This window comes from Silurus meridionalis, chromosome 7 (genome assembly GCF_014805685.1).
Source record: "Silurus meridionalis isolate SWU-2019-XX chromosome 7, ASM1480568v1, whole genome shotgun sequence".
Classification (NCBI taxonomy): domain Eukaryota; kingdom Metazoa; phylum Chordata; class Actinopteri; order Siluriformes; family Siluridae; genus Silurus; species Silurus meridionalis.
The window spans coordinates 19,983,020-20,004,404 of NC_060890.1; the positions used below are offsets into that span (position 1 = coordinate 19,983,020).

At 36.8% G+C, this 21,385-nt stretch overlaps 1 protein-coding gene across 2 annotated transcripts in view; it reads right to left on the reverse strand.

The window, feature by feature from the left end:
• Positions 1-1,571: 1,571 nt before the first annotated feature.
• dock1 (dedicator of cytokinesis 1) overlaps positions 1,572-21,385 on the reverse strand; it is a 269,769-nt gene continuing 249,955 nt past the window's right edge. For both annotated transcript variants that reach the window (XM_046852922.1, XM_046852921.1), the window contains exons 46-52: positions 18,865-18,948; positions 11,673-11,810; positions 8,920-9,065; positions 6,508-6,706; positions 5,820-5,985; positions 5,121-5,263; positions 1,572-2,520 (exon numbers count right to left, since the gene is read on the reverse strand). In XM_046852922.1, the coding sequence (XP_046708878.1) occupies positions 2,425-2,520; positions 5,121-5,263; positions 5,820-5,985; positions 6,508-6,706; positions 8,920-9,065; positions 11,673-11,810; positions 18,865-18,948 (972 nt within the window). In that variant the 3' untranslated portion in view covers positions 1,572-2,424. The remainder of the gene's footprint in view (positions 2,521-5,120; positions 5,264-5,819; positions 5,986-6,507; positions 6,707-8,919; positions 9,066-11,672; positions 11,811-18,864; positions 18,949-21,385) is intronic.

Here is a 21,385-nt window from a genome sequence, read left to right on the forward strand (position 1 = left end):
CAGGGTTATTGGTGCCAAAGGCTCACTGTTATTTTTCCCTCTCCACTGAACATATACACCGACCAGACATAACTTTTATGGCCACTGATCAGGAATAACATTATAATCACCTGCCGAATATTGTATTGGTCCCCTTTTGCTGGCAAAACAGTTCTGACCAGTTGACCATTAACTTCTTCAGCAATTTGAGCTACAGCAGGTCATCTGTTGGATCGGACCAGCTTTCGTTCACAATGTGAAATCAATGAGCCACTTTTGATATATACTGACCACTGCACACCAGGAAAAGCTGGGAAGAGCCCACAAGAGCTACAATTTTGGAGATGCTCTAACCATCACAATTTGCCCCTTTTCAAACTCTTACTCTTACATATTCTTACACTTACCCATTTTTCCTGCTTCTAACACGTCAACTTTGAGGACAAAATGTTAACTTGCCTAATATATCCCACCCACTAACAGGTGCCTTGATGAGATAATCAGTGTTATCCACAATGTTATAATTTTATGCCTGATTGATGTGTACAATGTTTAATACTTAAAATGCAATTTTCTCATGCAGGGTGAGACGTACGGAGGAGTCCAATTCATTCCAAAAGTTTTAATTGGCGATGCAGGATAATTTCATGTCACCAGAAGGCAAACAGAAGATACACTCTTTCAGTTGTACCTTTGATATAATGCTCAGTCAATTTGGATTTACATTAGGTGTGGCTATATTTATAATGACCAATGATAATGACTTGCTAGAAGTAAATTTTCTAAACGGCAAAAACAGACTTACCACTGCACTGCATCTGTATCAGTGATGAAGTGTTTCTTGATGCCAGATCATCATTTCATTTTGGTGGTGGTGAAACACGCCTCTGTCAAAGCTTTGGTCTTTGATCACTTTATGCATTACTTCATTGCACCAAAGTACTAAGTTATGATTTGCATTAAGTGCAAGTGGAAAACCTGAAATTTGACACCGTTTGTTTTAAACTACTTTTATTATACAATTTATGATCAACATTAGAGTCTGACTCACAGTTCAAGTGGCTATTAATTTTAAGACATCCCTTAGATCAACAAATATATACTTCCATTTACATTTATGGCATTTGGCAGAAGCGCTTATCCAAAGTGGCTTACAACTGAACAGTTAGTGGTTAAGGGCTTTGCAGAAGAGCCCAGCAGTGGTAATGAGATTTAAACTCCTAACTTCGAGACAAAGTCTAATGCCTTAAACACTGAGCTTCCACCTCCAAATTCCTATATCTCCTTAAATCGCTCTAAATAAGACAATGATGTAGATCTTTGGCTCGTATCTGCTCTCAATTACAAGCAAATCTAGGGGATCTTGTTTAAGTTATAGAGGCCTGAGCTTGCAGCATTTTGTCTAATGCGAAATAAGTTGGGGATGTATAAGAATGAACGAGGGAGTGTCTAAACCCAATTCGATTACCAGTTTAGATGGAGGTGAGGGTCAACGATCAACAGCACTTTAATCAGGAGCAAAAGCAGCACAGGAGTACATCTAAGATTCATGTAAACTATACTGTTTGGTCAGCACAGTCTCAGTAGCCAAGTTTAAAAAGACATACAATGAGTTTATTTAAGTCAGTAGTGAATTTGGAACAGTCATTGTTATTGTAATCTAAGGTTACAGCATTAAAGTTTCTATACAGAGATAACAGTGGGAGTTAGATGTGTACACTCCAAAAAACAAAAAAAACATATTCAATAATAGTACAAAGAAGTACTTTACAATCCCTGTCATTTAAAATACTAAAAAGCCCTTTTTGGATAAAAAATTGCTAGTTAATTTGCCCCAATATTAATACAATCATTATAAAATACATTTCCAAAAAAAATCATTATAAAATAAAAATCATATATACAAACTTCTATACATATATGTGTATATATATTGGAAAAATGGCATGGAAAATGTTTAAAGTATTCTGATTATGGGAGGATCTCTAAGCTCTGGAGTAGTTGGTCAGGTCTTGATAAAGTCACATAGGTGAAAAAAGCAAGACCAAAGATCTAAAAACCAGCTGACTATAACATATATTCTAATCCTGCAAAACTCCTGCATGATGATGCCAGAAAGGTCAAGTCATGATTTGTTCATTTTAGCCACATGCCTCACCAGACAGTTTCATTTAACAGGCCTACAGATGTGTGAAATGGATCAGACAATGTACTTGGCACTACCAGCTGGTCTGAGGCTTTGACTAATAATTGGTAAGAGGAGGAAGCATTAAAGGAGGGAGTCCCCGAACAGGCCAACTCTCTTTCAGTGTGTGTGAAGATGATGAGGGAGTTGGTATGAACTCTTGGTTTTATTGCACCTAGAGTTTAGTAAGGCCAATTCGAAATCACCCAAGCCCAGTGTCTGGAGTAGTGCCAAAGTTTCTGTCTGATATACTGCCATTCTCACTGAACAATCCCTGAATCAATGGACGTCTGCTTCCTTGTGGCTTTTGGAGGAGGAGGGGGTGGAGTTTTACTCGGCAGCGGAGGAGGCAAATGCTACAGGGGGAACGGGACAGAAAAAAAAAAAACCAGAGGAGTAGATATAATAGTTAGAATTTATGCGTGGCATGTAATAAGCACTTCATTTTGAATATTATACCTCCTGTTTCTGAGGCATGTAAAGCAACGAGATGTTTCACCTCAGCACAGAATGTTCCTATAACACCATTTAGAATAACATTTTTCTTAACATTTTCCAAATAGATATATTTGTTTTAATACATATTAAAATATAACTTGCTGCAGTGAACAGAACAGTAAGAACAGATAATTACTGCCATGGTTTTACTGGTAATGTGGACAACAGGGACGTAGAGCTTCAAATTCACCATAAAATCCACCCAAAAAGGGAGTTTTCACAGGACACAAAGTGACACCAATCTAGTATTTGTTATAACTATACCTCACACCATGTCACTTCTATTCATTTTTACTAAATAACATGCAAATGTTGGACTGCATCTCTGAACTATCTGGTGCAGCTGGTGACCAAGGGTACAGTCAAAGTTGTTCTGCCATCCAAAGCTGTGAATAACCATTGAGCAACTGTGCCAAGCTGTGTGAAAGACTTCAGCATGTGACATCCCTGTTCACTCGCACCTTCCAAGCTGTCAATAAAAAGCATGTGAACAATATTACTCGGGCTGCGTTCTTGCGTCTGCGGAGCATCAGCCGTCACCTTCGCATCCAATTCCACAGATATTCTTGTACATCTTTTGTTTGGGTTACCTCACAAACTTCTTCATAAACTTAAATTGGTCCAGAACTCACTGCCCGTATAATAATTAGAACCTTGCTCCTCATATCTCTCTGACTTGCTTCATGTTTACATTCCAAAGCGTGCTTTTAGATCTTCATCATCTGTTTTCCTTATTGTACCTTCGTCCGCTTAGTCACTACATTGTTTAGGGCATTTAGCTGGGCTGCTCCACATCTTTGGAACTCTCTTCCACAATATATATGAGAAAGTGTCTGTCTGACCACTTTACAATCATGCCTTAAAACTCATCAATTCAGAGTTGATTTTTCTGAACAATTTTAACAGTTAAACAGTTGTTGGTTTCCTTGATTTTATGATTATCACTCAAATGTACGGTCTCCTTGAGTGTTTTGAAAGGCGCCTTTTAATAAAATAATAATGATAATAATAATATATGCTAACAGTCTATCACCCTTCTTTATATTCTACAAGGAAAACATCATGCCTCGTAGTGGTGTGAGGATGGAGATTATCAATGGACACCTGCTAAGTCAGCCGTAGCTGAGTTGGGTTCTTCATAACCCTGTGGAACGCTGGAATCCAGGTGTTAAATGTGTCTTACTGTGAGCACCAGTTAAAGCAGTAGTAGTAGTAGTAGCCTTTTTCACATATATACATTAGGACGCAGTTGTTGTCGTTTTGCGCATATTTCAGCTTGTTAGGAAGCTGGGGTCAGAGCACAGGGTCAGCCATAACACTACATTCTTGCTTGGTCCTTGCTCATATGACAGTGGTAGTTTGGCAGTGCTGGGGCTTGAATATTCTGATCAGTAAACCAGAGCCTGGACCATTGGTCAGTGTTCTAAGGTACAATGAGTGAGTTACAGGAAAGAAACATTAAAAGGGAAGGTTTTTATTGTGTCACTTAATGACTTAAAAAGGAAGTATCTGTGCACTAGAGGATTGCAATAGTTTATAGTTGAAGTTTGCTAGTTGTGCTAGCAGTAGGCTAACTAAATTGTTTATGATTTGCCCACCTTTGAGGAGGCATCAAGAAGCCAGTCTGTACCATACATTACTGTAGGTGAGCTTTTGGTTTTTATGGTTGAATCAGAAGCACTTTATGAAGCTGAGATGATAATTATGCCTTGTATGTGTTGGGCTAAGACACGATTTCCCCGAGAGAAATTGACAGCTGTTGCAAGTAATTCACAGTGGTCTGAGATGAGTATTAGCTGTCTCTATGAGGAGTCATGATACTAGATGTCCTCTGAAGACACATGAATCAAGGCAAGTTGTCAAGCACTACAAGCAATAACACAATTAGAAATGTGCACATATAGCATGTTACAAAGAGAATTTAATATACACAAAGAAAACACAGTGGAGGGGAAGTATATGCCTCTATCAAAAATATTAAGATTATGATCATTTCTTTTTAAACACAAAATAATAATAAAGGGTAATAGATGGAATGGTGTGTTCCAGTTCAAAAAAGATGAGTGAATGAGTGAGTGGAGATTAATATGGTAAGGCAGAGGAAGACTGATGAACACACCAATTCAAGGTGGAAAAAAATCAAGTCAAGGGGAAAACACTGAAAGTAAGAAAACAATGCATGGTAATGAATGAGTATTAAGCAGCAATTCGTATATTCATCTATTGCCTCACAGTTTTCCACATACAGGGCAGGCTTTGTGTTCAGTAAAGTTTTCAAGCCAGTTAACGAGTAGGCAAAGGTCAGATACATACTTAGTGTCACTCTTTGTCAAACCCCTGCTGCCAATTACCATTTAGAATTTCCAAAAACAATATTAAACCCTGTGTGTTGGTTTCAAAGTGCATATGATGGTATAATTAAGGTGGGAGAGTGTTTGTGCATGCTCATGTGTTTTACCCGCTGATGTAGAGGAGGAGGAGGTGGGGTGGTTGGGCTGGCCAGCTCTGGGTTTTCCATCAGGTTTCCATAATCACCCATATTGCTTTTGATTGGGAGAGGAGGTGGAACCTCACCATAGCCTGTTCCATTCAGTTCTAGGTCTGTCACACACACAATGTACAGGCAATTCTAAAATTAACGTTATTAAAATGCACAGTTTATATGATAGATATGTTATACAGCACATCAAATCTATATAGGCTGAATTCTAGAAATATTAAGTAACCAGCTTATTACACTAACAATGTGTTCATAACTGCTTTATTAAAACCAAAAACAGCGTCACATAGTGGGAAAGCACACATTATTTTATTATTCACACAGAAATTTTACAGTGAAGATGATGACACACAACGCAACGATATCCTTAGACTGAGGGTTTTTTTTTTTAAGGAACAACAAAGGAGAACAATGAGCTTTATAAAAGATGCCGTTTCTATCAATTCTATCACTTGCATGAGTCCAAAAAAAGAACAAGAAATGTATTTGAAACAGAAGTGGGTTATCGCTCAAACATGTTAAGAGATTTTTCTTCAGATAACGTCTATACAAACTAAATAACTAGGGCAAAAGTGACATTCTGTATATAGCAATCTAATTTGATTCGTGCAACTTGGATGAAGAAAAAAAAAAAAGCCACTATTAAATTAAACTTACTGGAGGAGGAGAGCAGGCTGAAGGTGAGCTTGACCCTTGGAGTGATGGGAGGAGGAAGGGTAGAAGAGGTCTGTTGTACACCAGGTCCTGGGGACACAGAGAGCCTCTTATCTCCCATTACGTTCACCACCTGACTCTTTGGTCTTTGGGGACGCAGTGGACTGATCTGAAAACAGGAAAGCGATCGCTGAATTAGAAATTTTTTTTTTTTTTTTGGAAATATTTATTAATATAGGGTCTTGAAAATACTCTATTACTAACAATAGTAGTAATTTTTTTTCTCAAGCCCCGTTCAAGATTTATCAACTATAAAACATCAAGCTTCTAATTTATAGCTGATTATTCAATTCTGCGCCATAATATTTTGACTATTTATTGGAGCCGTAGAGCATTTTACTTCTGAACCTTCCATACAGAGAACATATTAGGTTATACACCTACTCATTTTCGAGTTGAGATTTTGATTAACACAACTCAATTCCACTCAAACAGGCTAATAAAAAATAATGACTTTGATGATGGTGGATTCACTCGTTAAGCTTCAAGGACCACAGCAATACAAATAATAGCAAACTCATGAATTGACTGAGTTTAACTCTGCAAGGTTGCCAGGTGCTGTTCTCGATTTTGAAAGCACAACACCCACATCATACACTAGAAAGCATTAGCTAAATATTCTTTCTCTGACCGTCTCAGACAGGATGACCGCTTCAGCTGGCTGCATGGGAATGTCCGTGGCCTTCAGTTCCTTGTCGAATAGATCTTGGTGTTTGCTGTTTCTTTTTTCTTTCTTCTTCTCCTTCTTGTCTTTTTCAGGATCATCCCGGTCCAGCTTGTCCTGAGACTTAAAGTGCTGCTTCTTTGGCAGGAGGGGTTCCAGAGCAAAGCTAGAGGAAGTCAGAAGTGAAAAATAAGAAATTTGGGTCGGCAGGTGGGTGGTTGAGACAGAAAAAGGATCAAAGTACAGAAATGAATAGGAAGATGGAGTACGAGGTAATGGAGAGGATGAAAAAAAGGAGGAAGGACAGTGACAGTCTCAGCATGGACATTGAAGCAATTTTTAATATCATAGTTCCATCTGTAAAATGGAGAGCAAATGGAAAAATGCACCTCTTACAGTTGGTCTGTATTCAACAGAAATGCTACAAAATGAGGATATCTAATTTTTGGCCATGGCAACCTGGTGTTTACAGATGAGGAACAAATTAAAGTGCAAAATTGTTTTGCTGTGGTATGCAGTTATATGATTCAGGCCACTGTAGTGAAACTTGAGCTGACAAAACATTTCTATCCTGATGGGCATGGTCACGTTCTGGGTAACTCCTCAACCATTCACAATAGTGCCTTCGTTTGACACTTTCTTCGCCAGTGTACACTAAATATATTTCAGGTGGCTGAAACAAAACCAATAGTGTGTGTTTTGTTTCTTTTGCCATCTCTCTGTGAAGACTCTACAGTAATAGAGCCATTCACTGATAATGCTATTTACATTAGAATGAGCTACATATAATTCAATATAAGACCAGTTTTTAATCATCTGACTGAATGAATACATTTCCCCTAAAGTAAACCTTTCACACAGTCACAGTTGCATATGTTATCAGTGAAATAGATCAACACATTAAGTGAGCAGCCAGGAACTCCTAAAGTAATGTTTTTGACGGGATTTCATCAGTGGATGGTTCGGTCACACCTATCAAAACTATAAACCAAGCTCATCTAAATACTTGCAGTTAGTCTCCATGTCTAGAACAAAAAGCTGAATGGCTGTCTAAAACACATTTACCAGGTCAACAACGCTTCTCACAAACCCAGTACTGCCTCTCATAATTGGTAAGTGCTGGTTCTGGATTGAGCGAATCAGACTCCTTCAACCATAAGGATTAACCGTTCAAATAAAAGAGCATGTGGTGCAATGCCCTTTGCAATTAAATACCAGTGGAGGGCATCACTGATGAGTTCACACTCTCCAAACATGGGCTAATTAATCCTTCAGGCTCGCAATACAATGCCCGCTATGCAGGACTGGCAGAAACCTCTCAGAATGTCTCTCTCATACACACACTTTAATCCTTCTGACATACATTTCCTCAGAATACATCCATAGATATACAATAAAGAAGACAAGACTCCAAAAACACAACCACACACACACACACACACACATACACACACACACACACACACACCTCACTGACCCTGTACTACAGAAATTTCTTTTCATCAAAGCACTGATTTGTTTTTTTAAATCTGACTTCGCAGCAACACATTTAATAAAGTGGATGCTTTTGTTTGATGACCATCAGTGATTCAGCAGGTGGTTGGAAATTAAAAGCTTTGAGACATACAATTTAGAGAAGTCACACAGTGAGGAGTTCAGAGAAGCTTTTAATTTCTGCATCAGTGCATGAATGAAAGTGCAAACTCCAGCTGTTAATCCTATTGTGGCATTTGTATAAGGCTGGCACAAGTGCAGTGCATTTTTAATGCTAAAACAAACAAGTTTCCAAAATGTAGAATAAGCCTGCTGTTATAACTAAAGCAGCTGCAGATAACTGACCCACCTTTCGTTTTCAAGGGGTGAAAGAAAAGTATATTTGTGCATACAATTGTCAAAGTGAATTGAGAGATCATTTGGAAACGATCTGCTTGTATAATTTTAAGTTCCTTCAGTGTCCATTGGTATAAGTCAAATAGGTACATTTAGACATGACCATTTCAGCACCTATAATTGGTTTACATCCTGTAAATAATTTAGCAGTAGAAACATCTTATTAGGATTTTGAAAGCTGTGATTGGCTGTGCATTTCCGGAGAGAGAGAAAGAAAGCAAGCAAACATTGCTGTATAGCTAATCAGCATATTTTATATAATGAAGTCATTCACACCTAGTGGTAATGTAGAGAAACTAATTCAACATGTGTTTGGGAGATGGAAGGAAAATTACACAGCAATGTAATGGGATCTAAAGAGGACACAAATGCAGTTCTGATAAGAATATACAGATAATGTTATTGAGTGCTGATGAAAGTAAGAGTGTGAGTGTGAGTGTGTGTGTGTGTGTGTGTGTGTGTGTGTGTGTGCGCATGTGTGTGTTGTACCCATCAGATCCTGGTCTTGATGGTGAGTTGTCTGATGATAAGGAGGTGACAGACACGACAGAAAGCGGCCTCTGAGATGATGGCATGGTGAAGGAGCGCACCATCGACCGCGGACGTGTGCCACGACGCTCATCCGCCATCGGAGGCTGAAACACACATACCTAATTTTTATAGTTAGGGCTTTAATGCTTCGAATAGTTTTAAAAATGATGTTTGAGCTTTAGTGATTATAGCATGCAGTGCATACAGAAGTTCCACATAAAACAAACTGTGCCACTGTTTAACTGTACAGATCAAAAGAACAATTATAATAAAACAAAACCAAAGATGAATTAAAAGTCAGAGAATAGATAAAGTGTAGTTAACTCTGTGGATGAAAGTACATGCCTGGGGAGAGTGTTTGCGTGCTGATCTACTCTGCTTGCCTTTTATACAGTTTGAAACAATTGGAATTTTCACCAACTGTCCTAAAAGGTGAATCAAACTGGTCAGCTGGCCACAAACAGCAAGACACAGGACACACATGTCTCCCTCTGTATATCTCGCAGACACACACAAACACTGCCCTTGAAGTGGCCCGTTAGTGCACATCCATTACATCCAGGCTCCACATGAGCCATCATTGGAGTGAGAGGCGACTGACCAGCAGCACTGTGTGCCTCAGAAGCTGATGATCAATACCTGCTGGGTGCCATCACTAATATTCTCACTGTCTTCCCATTCTGCTCCCCTTGACTTATTAATTGTTCCTCTTTCTCTCAGTCTTTCTTGTTCTTAGTTTCTTCTGTTATTAATGGAGCAACATTAGGCAACACAGCAGGCATGTCTGTGGAGGAGGGGAGTTAGGGGACGAAACACTGCAGGACTGACTGAGTATTAGAGGAAAGAGGCCTATCTAAGTGGAGTTAGTAGACAACGGTCAGAGTTTTTATAATTTTGTATATACCAGAGCACAAATTGTCTAGTGTGCATGGAAACAACACAGCTGTCAAAAGACTGTTACACTGTGTGCCTAATTATCAAGCCAGTCAGCTACATTACCATGTCGACTATTTAAACAGCTGCTTGTGCTGGTATTTGTTCTGATAGGCTAGTCTGCTTCATGTTTTATGCAAAATGTATACTTTCACTGAATCTGCAACCTTCAAATAGCAACGGTTTACATGCAATGCTGACATCCAACAGTAAAGCTCTTAAATAAATATTAATTACGCACCTAGATGAAGGAGTGATGCCTATTTTCGTTTTATATGAGATTTTTTAGCCTCCAGTTTAAACCTGTAAAGGATTTATTTTCCAGGAAGATAAAATCACTGTGGGTGAAGACCATCTGCTAAATGCCATAAATATGACTATAAATGCAAATCTATTCCAAGTGGGAGTTTCTGTTAAGTCCCTGGGTTTATTTTGTCTCTTATTTACATGCAATCTAATAATCCATAAATAGCCCAAACGAGAGCTCAACTGGGAGTGTCGATCAGTTAAGATTAAACAAGTTGAAGTAGATCTGAATTAAATTTCTGACCAATTGAATGAGGTGAATTTCAATAATCAACTAAAAAGATTGAAATCTGCATATGGCTCAAAATAGACTCTTGCAATAAACAGGATTATGTATAGGAAAACACATTTAAATAAAATCAGTTTTAAATAGCTGTATGGGCAAGATAACTTTTTAAGGCTGAAGAAGGATGATTATTGGCCGTTTGCACTGGTAAAAATCTTTGCACTCTTTGCATATAAGCTACTCTCTCTCTCTCTTTCTCCCATAAGAGAAACATTCAACACTGGGATTAGCATGCTGGGAATGTCACTACTGCTTTGGAAGAATATAATATGGAGAATTCAAGCAACAACAGTATCATATTAGAGCTCATTGCATCAGTCAAAATGTTGTTGCAAGTGCAAAAACCACATGATATGAGGCAAAAAACATACAAGCTTTACTGTGGAAACAAACCTCCAGAGAAGCTTGAAAAATTGGAACATTAAAAATGTGATACTAAAAGGCATAATAAGACACAGGTAAATGTTTAGTGACATGCTGTGTGTAGGGGATGATGGGTAGGGTTTGTGATGGGCCCATTGGCGCTACCATGACATATACTAGATTGGTATTTTGTAGAGTTTTAGCTCTATTTTCTTTACTCAAGTGTAAAACTTTAATAGTGTGCAAGATGGCGCACATCCATGTGGGTATAGATTTCAGACATTGTAGATTGCACTCTGTAAATGGCAGTAATTGTGACAAGCTTTTAAATATGGCACTATTTTACTAGATTCAGAAAAAAAGGGCAAGTCTTATATTTTCTTCTTGATGTTTTTGATACTTAGCAAACGTACTTTTTGAGAAAAACAGAAAAAGGTCATATTACTATAGTAACAATCAATAATTCCAGTGCATAAATCTTGAAGATTTAACACTATGTGGTTACCTGAAAGAAATATTTCATCACACATGAGGAACAATGTGGGTCACTCTTACCGGCAATGTGACTGTTGTGGTCATGTGGAAGGAGTTCAGTGAAATTTTACTTTATAATTAGGACCCAGCACAATGTGGCTTCTAGAAGGACCTTTAAATGACCTTTTATATTTTACATGTTGAGATTACATTTACATATTTAAATTACTATTAACTTGTTCAGGAAGGGACCTATTAATCATAACTAAGCATATCCTGATTGTGTCTTGTTTTTTTTTAATCAGGTCTGGAGAAAACTCAAATTCAGTTTGTTTTGTTTATTTCTTACCAGGGATTTCACACCATACTGTTTCTCCACCTTCTCTTTTAACTGTTTGAAGCATGCCTCCAGACGCTCATGGAATGGTCGCAGGGCCTCGGTCACCTTCTCACCATGAATGCGCACACCTTCTGCCAGATACGGAATCTGAAATTGAGCACAAAACAGTCTAGTCAAGTCTACATATTGGTGAAAACACAGTAGCTATATACACTCATAAAACATTTTATTAAGTGCAACTGCACACCTACTCATTCTATCTATTCAGCCAATTGTGGCAGCAGTAGTAGACAATTTATGTAATTAAGTAAGTAATGTTTAGAACCCAGCCAATAGGGTTGCACAAGCCAGTGAACTCTTAGTGCTGGTCCCAAGCCCGGATAAATGGGGAGGTTTGCGTTAGGAAGGGCATCCAGCGTAAAAACATGCCAAATCAACCATGCGGACCACGAATACGGATGATCTGCTGTGGCGACCAAAGTAATGTTTAGAACCACCATTAGACTGGGGAAAAACATTTCGATTGTGGTGTGATTGGTGTACCCAGATGAGCTGGTTTGTATCACACAACAGTCTCTGGAGTTAACTTTAGATGGATAGATAGATAGATAGATAGATAGATAGATAGATAGATAGATAGATAGATAGATAGATAGATAGATAGATAGATAGATAGACAGACAGACAGACAGACAGACAGACAGACAGACAGACAGACAGACAGACAGACAGACAGACAGACAATTTCAAATGTTTATTACACAGATAATGTGGTGATAAAAATGAATAAGATGTTCTTTATTAGTGTAAGTCTTTCCCTGATGAGCAAGCCTTCAAGCTTCACGAAGCAGATTTACAGAAGTCCAGTTTAGATTTAAGTATGAGTGAGGCAGAGGTGACAGTGGCTTATAAAATCTCTATGTTAAGAGATAATAACAATGATAATAATAAACTTGAAATATTTTAAATTTGAAATAAACCAAACTCAAAAGGGAACCCATACTATTTTGGGTAACACCAGACAATTATTAATATATTAATAAATCATTTCCACATTCTGAATGCCAGCAATCTGTAAAATGTAGTTTTTCCAAATGAATGAACCAGTTCTTGGGTGTTACCAACCCACACTTACCTAGTTAACACTGAATGGCATAGAAATGGTAAAAGAAAAAGCACTTCCACAAGTTTATTTGGTAACAGCTGCAGGATGCATATGGGTACTTTGGATTTAGACACCCACGATGCTGTACAAGTTAGGATATAAGCATTTCCCTTTACTAGAATGTGATTACCAGACTGTGCATATGGCTACATTAGGACTTATAAGTAGTGTGTAGTTGTACTGGTTTCAGCAGATATAAAATAGTATAAGACTCTCTCGTCAGAGACAGTCCGAGATTATACTTGTCATTTTACCATCAGTGTCCTCTCAAACACTCATTGTGTGAGATATGCATCTGTTGTGAATTTGTATCACTGATCGAAACAAATGCTTGTCAGACCTGATTGTTAAAGTGTGTGAGTCCTAAATTTTTATTTTCCTGCTGAATTTTATTTCAATAGCATACATGAAAAAAAGAAAATCCTGGATTAAATTGTGCTCTAACCCTAGATGTGCTGTTTTCACAGAGGTGTTCCAGACACTTCTCACTTCATGTTTAAACCAGACCAACACTGAATCCTGCTTCATCAAATCCTTGCACGTTGTTGATGCGTCTCCTGTGTTGTATTGGATATTATGACAAACAAAACGGGCAACGCAATCCAACATGGGGTGACTGTTCATTCTCAAGACAGATTGCAGGGTAATGTGTATTACTATGATTTAGCACAAGACTTCTTCAAAGTGCATCAATCAAATGCAACATATACCATTTTCTGCTTATTTTGAAAGCACTGGGTTCTCACCTGAATAACCTACACAATTTCACAAACGCTATAAATAAAAAATAGTCCTGTAGACATCTAAATGGTGTTTACTAGAAACACAGTTAGACAAAACATTGTGCAAAATCCCGTTTTCTTCAAACATAAAAGCAAGAGGAATAGATTTTTTTTGACAAATATAAAGCCCAAGCCACGCTACTGAGAGATGAGACAGAAAAACGCAAACGTCTGTCACTGAGCGCTGACGCAATGCACAGCAATCATCTGCCTGATCACGTCTGAACACAGATCCTGACTCGCTTTAGACCCAATTACATGTTATCCTCACCCCAGCATCAAACATCAAGTCGAGGGTGATTCATGCTGCTTGATACATTGATCATTTGTAACACTGGTCAGAGGGTGAGACTGTTTACTATGCACCCTGGTTTAATGGCTGCTAAATGATGGACATTAAGGTCCATCAGGGAATTTTCCTATTGAAAAATTATTTTCAAAATTACATTTTCCTATACTATGCGATAGATATAGTAGAGAATAAATCTTCTTGGCCTGTTTCCTATTCTTCCACCCAACCTACCCTGTAGCTCTTGTATTAATATTAGCCCAACACACACCCATATGTGGGCTGCAGGGTTTCGTTTTTTTGTTTTTGCACAAATTAAGGCGATTAAAAAAATCAATAGCACAACAAACTACAAAAACACTGTGTAGGTGAGATAACACACCTAGAGGTTTATGTGGTATTTAAGGCAGAGATTCTCAGTTAAAGGAAAAGTCCATAATTTTCTTTCACTCTAAGCTTCATGAAATGTACCTGAACATGTTTTTGCTTCACAAACTAGAATTTCAGCCAGTCTGTATGGACTAAAGATCAACATGAAACTGAGATACTTTAGTATAGTATCGAGGAATTCTTCAGGAAAAGGTATTCATCATGTCTTAACACTGTGAAGTTCATACTTATAGATACAGTGTTCCTTACTGAGAGTGAAAGTGTGTATTATCATAAGTTAGAAAAGTAGTTTGGGTCTGATGAATATGTAATGAACATGTAATTATAGCAGTAATATAAAGTTGACTGAAAAGATTAAAGTACACCTGAGTAAGAACTTGCTCTAATGTCTCATACCAAGAGCTTTTCTTCTTCAGGGTAATGGTTAATGGTATACAGTCATATATTGATTGCATAGCTGCACTTAGACATTGAATCTCGAGTCCTTTCTCATTACACAATCACATATTTGTTAGTAATAATTGTGCAGGTTTAAAAGGCTTCAATTACTTCTTTAAATCTGCAATACCTCCTTTAAAAATGCTGCAAGTATTGGAAAGCCCAGATCATACAATTTGAAAATGCTCTCAAATATATATGTAAGTGGTAAATATGCCTGTGCAAGCATTTCCACATTCAGAAGGCATAGCATTGCAGCTTCAAGATTAGCTTGGCTCATAACCCAGAAATGCTGAATGCATGCAAATAAGGGGAAGCCTGATCCTGCATCAGCACCCATCTCTTCATATTCTTAAAAAATTAAATGACAACACACAGTCACTTACAGACAGGGAACAGTCATTTAGGATCTGCACTGAAGCACTGAATGTCACCTAGCAACAATAACTTGAATGATCAATAGACAAATCAAAGAGAACTTTTCCTTTTATTCTGATGAAGCCTGGTTCTATTTTTCTGAAATGAGATATGGAGGAATAATGCTGTACACGTTTCTCAGTCTATAGTCAAATCTATTCAAGCAACCTCACGTGTGAATTTTCACAGGATGCCATAAGAAAGTGTTTTCACATTGAAAGCCTGTAAGCAGTGGATTCCTTTAAAAAAATAAAAATAAAAATAAAATAATAATAATTTAAGTTTATTACCTGCATTTTTTTCTCTGCTACTCTCTATAATCTTAAACTTGTTTGATAATTTGTACATTGTGGACGTTTTCATTAATTTCACAGAGAACTTTGTTTGCAGCCTAATGCTTCTTATTTTTCTACTTTTTCAGCAATTTCCAGACATTTCTCATTTCCTTTTTTTGTTGACTTTCAGCTTACCTCCTTTCATGGCGTTACTGTGCTAATTTTAAAGCAAGTGCTTACAGAGGTGTAAATATTATAAACAAATGGGGAAGAAAAAACCCCCCACAAAACCCTAATATAAGTCTACAGAAGAGAAGTCTCACATGAATACAATTCTCAAGTCAAAGTTCACCCAGGGACAAAAATTAAGTGTTGTTTAACTCAAATACATCAAGTCAAGTCAAGTGGCTTTTATTGTCATTTCTACTATACACAGTGGTACACAGTACATCTTATGTTCTGAATTATTTCCCCTTCTGTGATTTGGCTTTTCTAACAGGCCAGTGTTATTCCAATTCCACCTGACCGAGTCAAAATGTCAAGAATGAATATTAGGCAGACATCATCCGCTTTTCCTAAAAAACGTATTAGCTTCTGTTTACACATGAGCCTGTTGATAATTTCCCAGAAAATTAAACCAACTGGCGCTCCAGATGATTGCCAGGTCCATTTCCCCAGGATTGGGACTCTGGCTCATGCTCACAACTAACGTTTACCTATTGAATTATCTCTAAATTAAAATGTGGAATGAGCTCCAGTCTAAAATTGAGTATAACTTAATGAGCAGCAATGCGAGAGTACCTGATTTAAAGAATCCAACAAACAAACAAAAACTACAACATCTGATTTCATATATTTTACAATGTCATATTCGTGACCCACATTTTATACTGCAGTTTGGGAAAAGTGCTTTTCTATTGCTACTCTAGAAACCAGTGACTGCTGCCCATGCAGTTTCTCTCAAAACCCCAGGCTTTGTTTGAGTTGTTATAGACTGCCTGCCACTTCACAAAATGGCCTCTACATGTCATTTTCCTCCCTTGTGCATCTATAAAGCCAGTAAGTACTTCAGGACCTATTACACAGTGAGGAGGGTCATGAGTTGAAGTTAAGTGTGTATGACATGTGCCCTAGAGCAGATAGCAACCTGCACAAGGGGAGAGCTAACCAAATCGATCAAACACACAGGACTGAACTAGCTGTGTGTGATACACACAACATACAAAGACAAGAATGTTTAGTAAACAGTTTGATATTGTGCTTTATTATTGATCAGATGTGGACAAATTTAAATTAAAATGTAATTACTTTTATATATACAAAAAAGGGAAGTGAAAGTGACACTATATGCGTATATGAGTTAGAAAACACAATTAACTAGTCTAAAAGTAGTGGTAGCTAACAATCCAAAGTTATAAGCTAGTTTGCTATATAAGTGCATTAAAAAACACTTGGGGTCTATGGTTAAGAGCCATTAGAAGGAATGTTCCTGTGTGTACAATTTATATAATATAGTTAAAATACGGTAGAAATTATAGTATAGTTTTTTTCCTGCACTATGAAAATATTCAGAACAGCTATATGGAATGCACAAAACCTTATAATGCCTGAAATGAGCCTGTATACAGGCATTGAAGTAGTTATTTCATACACAACACTTTAAAAAGCATATGATTTTATAATGTCTGAATACATTACATTGCATTATAATACCTGCATACAGGACACTAATATTGGAAGTCTCATACTGTATTGGTACTGCATAATTTATAATACATTAGTGTTCACATGTAAAGATATTATAGCACAGATGCATTATGCTTTCTAAACTTTATATAATATATAATAATTCTTATATAAAACAAAGTATTAGTTAAGCATTAGAACATTAGAGCATTCTATATAACATGGTATTCATCATCCTGACAACTTCATAGAAATTATTAGACTTAAAAAATTTTTTTTATATATATAGAGGTGGATCTTTGGTGTGATTTATATTTTCCACTATTATTCAAAACTAAAACATGCACCCAAATGCACGGTGTAACCACGAGATACGAGACCACTGACAAGCACATTTATGCAATACCAGTATAGCAGAACAAATGGGAAAATGTATTTCATATAACAAGTTAACTGACTGACTGACTGACTGACCACTGCTGTCTCAACCCGGCTCAGCATCTGATCATGCACACAGTAAACAATTACAAAGAGTCTGAAAAAGCGACCGATTGATGCAATCATCTATATTTATAAGTGTAATGAAAATTCGCACTGAAGCATATGCCGCTTTGGCTGAACATTTGCGAGAACATATGCTGGAGCATCTTCCAGATACTTTTGTTTTAACTGTGTTTTATGAGCCCTCATGGCATTTGTTTGTATTTGATGCTGTATTAGTGCACATTTTACCACCTTGCTGCATTCTGTTATTCAGCCTCATCAATAAAACAAGCAAAATGACTACAATTTCAAAACAAGTGTGTGATTGATTCTATTTGGATTTTTTATATTTTATAAATATCATGATTTTTTTGTTGCTGAGAAGGAGACTGTAAAACATGACTTAAAACTGACTTCCTGCTGAAACACGTTTGCACAACGGTTCTACATCTTAATCAGTTCTACAATAGAAAGAATAACACTACATTTGTAATAATAAATAATAGATTATCAATATAATAATATATATTATACACATTATTATTATATATAATATATATATATTTTCTATATTTATAGAAAATAATGTTATTTCATATATAAAAAATTTGCAAATACACAATGAATCCAGGCCAGAGGTAAGATCTCTAAGATCACACATGGTTAAAAAGATTAACCTATTAAATATTTTTAGGTATGCTAATTTTCTATCTTGCTCAAATTTTCTAAAATATTCTGTTGCCAATTCTCACTGTATTAACTTTGAGCTAGCATTGTAAATCCATTCTCAGATAATCATTGTTCAAAAATTCGCCATAAAAAACCTTTCTAGAATTCTGTCCAGTTCTCGCAGACTGGCCGTGTTTCAAGTGTTACAAGTAAATTATGGATATGTTTTTGCTACGAAACAACAAAGACTATGAATTTTCATTGATTCTTTTTTTTTTTTTATGGTCCTCGGAAAAATCCTCACAGGTTTGTCCACACTAGTTAGATACCATTTCACTATCATTTAGCAGTGTAGATTAAGATGAATAAAACATCCTTCAGACTTCCAACTTGAAGTAAACATTCCTATTTATTATGTCTTCTATAATGTGCTATCTGCTTACAGGAAAAAGGATTCACACACACACACTGAGCTTGCTGAAAAAAATTGCTTCATGGAAATCATTATTATCGTTTTAGTGAGCAGTGGTCTTGTCAGAAGGGTCTCTGGCTGGATTTTATCTGTCAGTTGTTTAGGATCACAGATTGAGAGCTGTAAAGAACATACCTGCCAGGCGATCAGGTCTTTCAGCTTATCAATCTTCTCGTGGTCCTCAGGGTGCTCCTGCATGTACTTCTCTGTGAAAAACGCCTGCAGAGGACGAGATTATGAGAGGCGGCGTTGAGTTCATTCGAATGACATAAGACAACACATTCATATAACATTTTCTATAAAACAATCAGACACAATCTAGATACACCCACATATGGGTTTTAAATGAAGGTTTTTATTATTGCGGGAAAACAAAATCCAAAACTACATGGCCCTGTGTGAAAAAGTGTTTGCCCCCCTAAACCTAATAACTGGTTGGGCCACCCTTAGCAGCAACAACTGCAATCAAGCGTTTGGGATAACTTGCAGTGAGTCTGTTACAGCACTGTGGAGGAATTTTGGTCACTCATCTATGCAGAATTGTTGTAATTCAGCCACATTGGAGGGATTTCGAGCATGAACCTTTTCAAGGTCATGCCACAGAATCTCAATAGGAGTCAGGTCAGGACTTTGACTAGGCCACTCCAAAGTCTTCATTTTGTTTTTCTTTAGTCATTCAGAGGTGGACTTTCTGCTGTGTTTTGGATCATTGACCTGCTGCAGAACCCAAGTTCGCTTCACCTTGAGGTCACAAACAGATGGCCGGACATTCTCCTCCAGGATTGTTTTGGTAAATAGCAGAATTAATGGTTCAATTTATCACAGCAAGTCTTCCAGGTCCTGAAGCAGCAAAACAGCCCCAGACCATCACACTACCACCTCCATATTTTACTGTTGGTACGATCTTAATTACCTCCTTTCTCTATGTTTCTGAATTTCTTTGGCTCTCGGCATGATGTCTAACTTTTGAGGATATTTTGGTCTGGCAGGACCTATTTAAGAGATTTCTTGATTGTGAACAGGTGTGGCAGTAATCAGGCCTGGGTGTGGCCGGAGAAATTCAACTCAGGTGTAATAAACCACAGTTTTAACATGGGGGAAAACACTTTTTCACACAGGGCCATGTAGTTTTGGATTTTGTTTTCCCTCAATAATAAAAACCTTCGTTTAAATCTGCACGTTGTGTTCACTTGTGTTATCTTTTACTAATTTCTAAAATAAGTTTAATGATCTGAAACATTAAAGTGTGACAAACATGCAAAAAAATAAGAAATCAGTAAGGGGCCAAACACTTTCAAACACTAGCTTGTATTGACCTTTGTTTACCTGTTTTTAATAGAGTATAATTAACTGTTTTGTAATATAGAATAGAACGAACTGTTTACCTGTTTTATAATAGAGTATAATTAGATGTTTTACAATATAGAGTATAATTAACTGTTTTATAATATAGAGTATAATTAACTGTTTTTTAATATAGAGTATAATCAACTGTTTTTTAATATAGAGTATAATTAACTGTTTTATAATATAGAGTATAATTAACTGTTTTATAATATAGAGTATAATTAGAGAAACCGAATGTCTATGTTAAGGCTAAATAATTAAAAGTGGAGGGTCAGCATATCCTGGAATGAGTTACACTTCTTATACTATTGCAATTCGCATCAATTTAAAATCCATTCATAGTTTAATGTAGTGGAACCATAGAACAAGTTATCACTTACATTTAAATAGTAATATCATAGTATAAATACATTCCTTTCTCACTAACTTAATTACTTTAAAAATCAATTTTAGGCAAAAAAAAAAGTGCCATCTTAGTTTGATGTTATGATAGAAACAGTTATGTCATTACACTTAGACTAGCACATCAACGTCAAACTGTCATCAGAAATACAATCAGAAGAGCTGTCGATCAATCAGATTCAAGAGTTAATAAGCGACCGTGGAATTACAGGTTCGGTGTCTGCGGTCCTGCATTTTATACATGTACTCACAATACATTATGTGTAACAATGATAGACATATACCACTCAAAATAGCAATACTGTTAAACTTTTCGACGTTCAATTCAAATGGTAAGCGAGGGGAAAGCTGAATACTAACTAATATAAATGTGCTAAACTGTAGCTGTCTGATTATTCTAAACAAATCACTGATTTATATGCCCTTACGTGGGGAAATTATAAAATTTTATATTATATTTTATATTATAAAAATGGCAGAAGTGGTAAAAAAGAAGCATTTTTTTTTTCTATTTGAGAGACAAATGAAAGGAAAAATGCCAAAGGGTTTCCTGGGAACTTTCTGCATATCTCACATTGTACATGCTTTTAAAGATAGATTAAAAAATATATATTACATTTTATAGGCTTCTACAGATTGTAGACGAGGGCAAATTGCTTCTTGAAACTTGAGGGCAAATTGCTTCTTAAAACTATATTGCACGATTGCTACTTTTTTGCAATGCTGGTAGATGCCACACTACATTTTGTTGCTGTGAACCTGTACTATGCAATGACAAAGTTGTTTCTGCGTCTGTCTGTCTGTCTGTCTGTCTGTCTGTCTGTCTGTTGGTTGGCAGGCTAAGGCAAGGCAATATTTCCCAGCAGTTGATTTGCTGTTTTTTATCTTGTATTCAGATCTGTTTAAA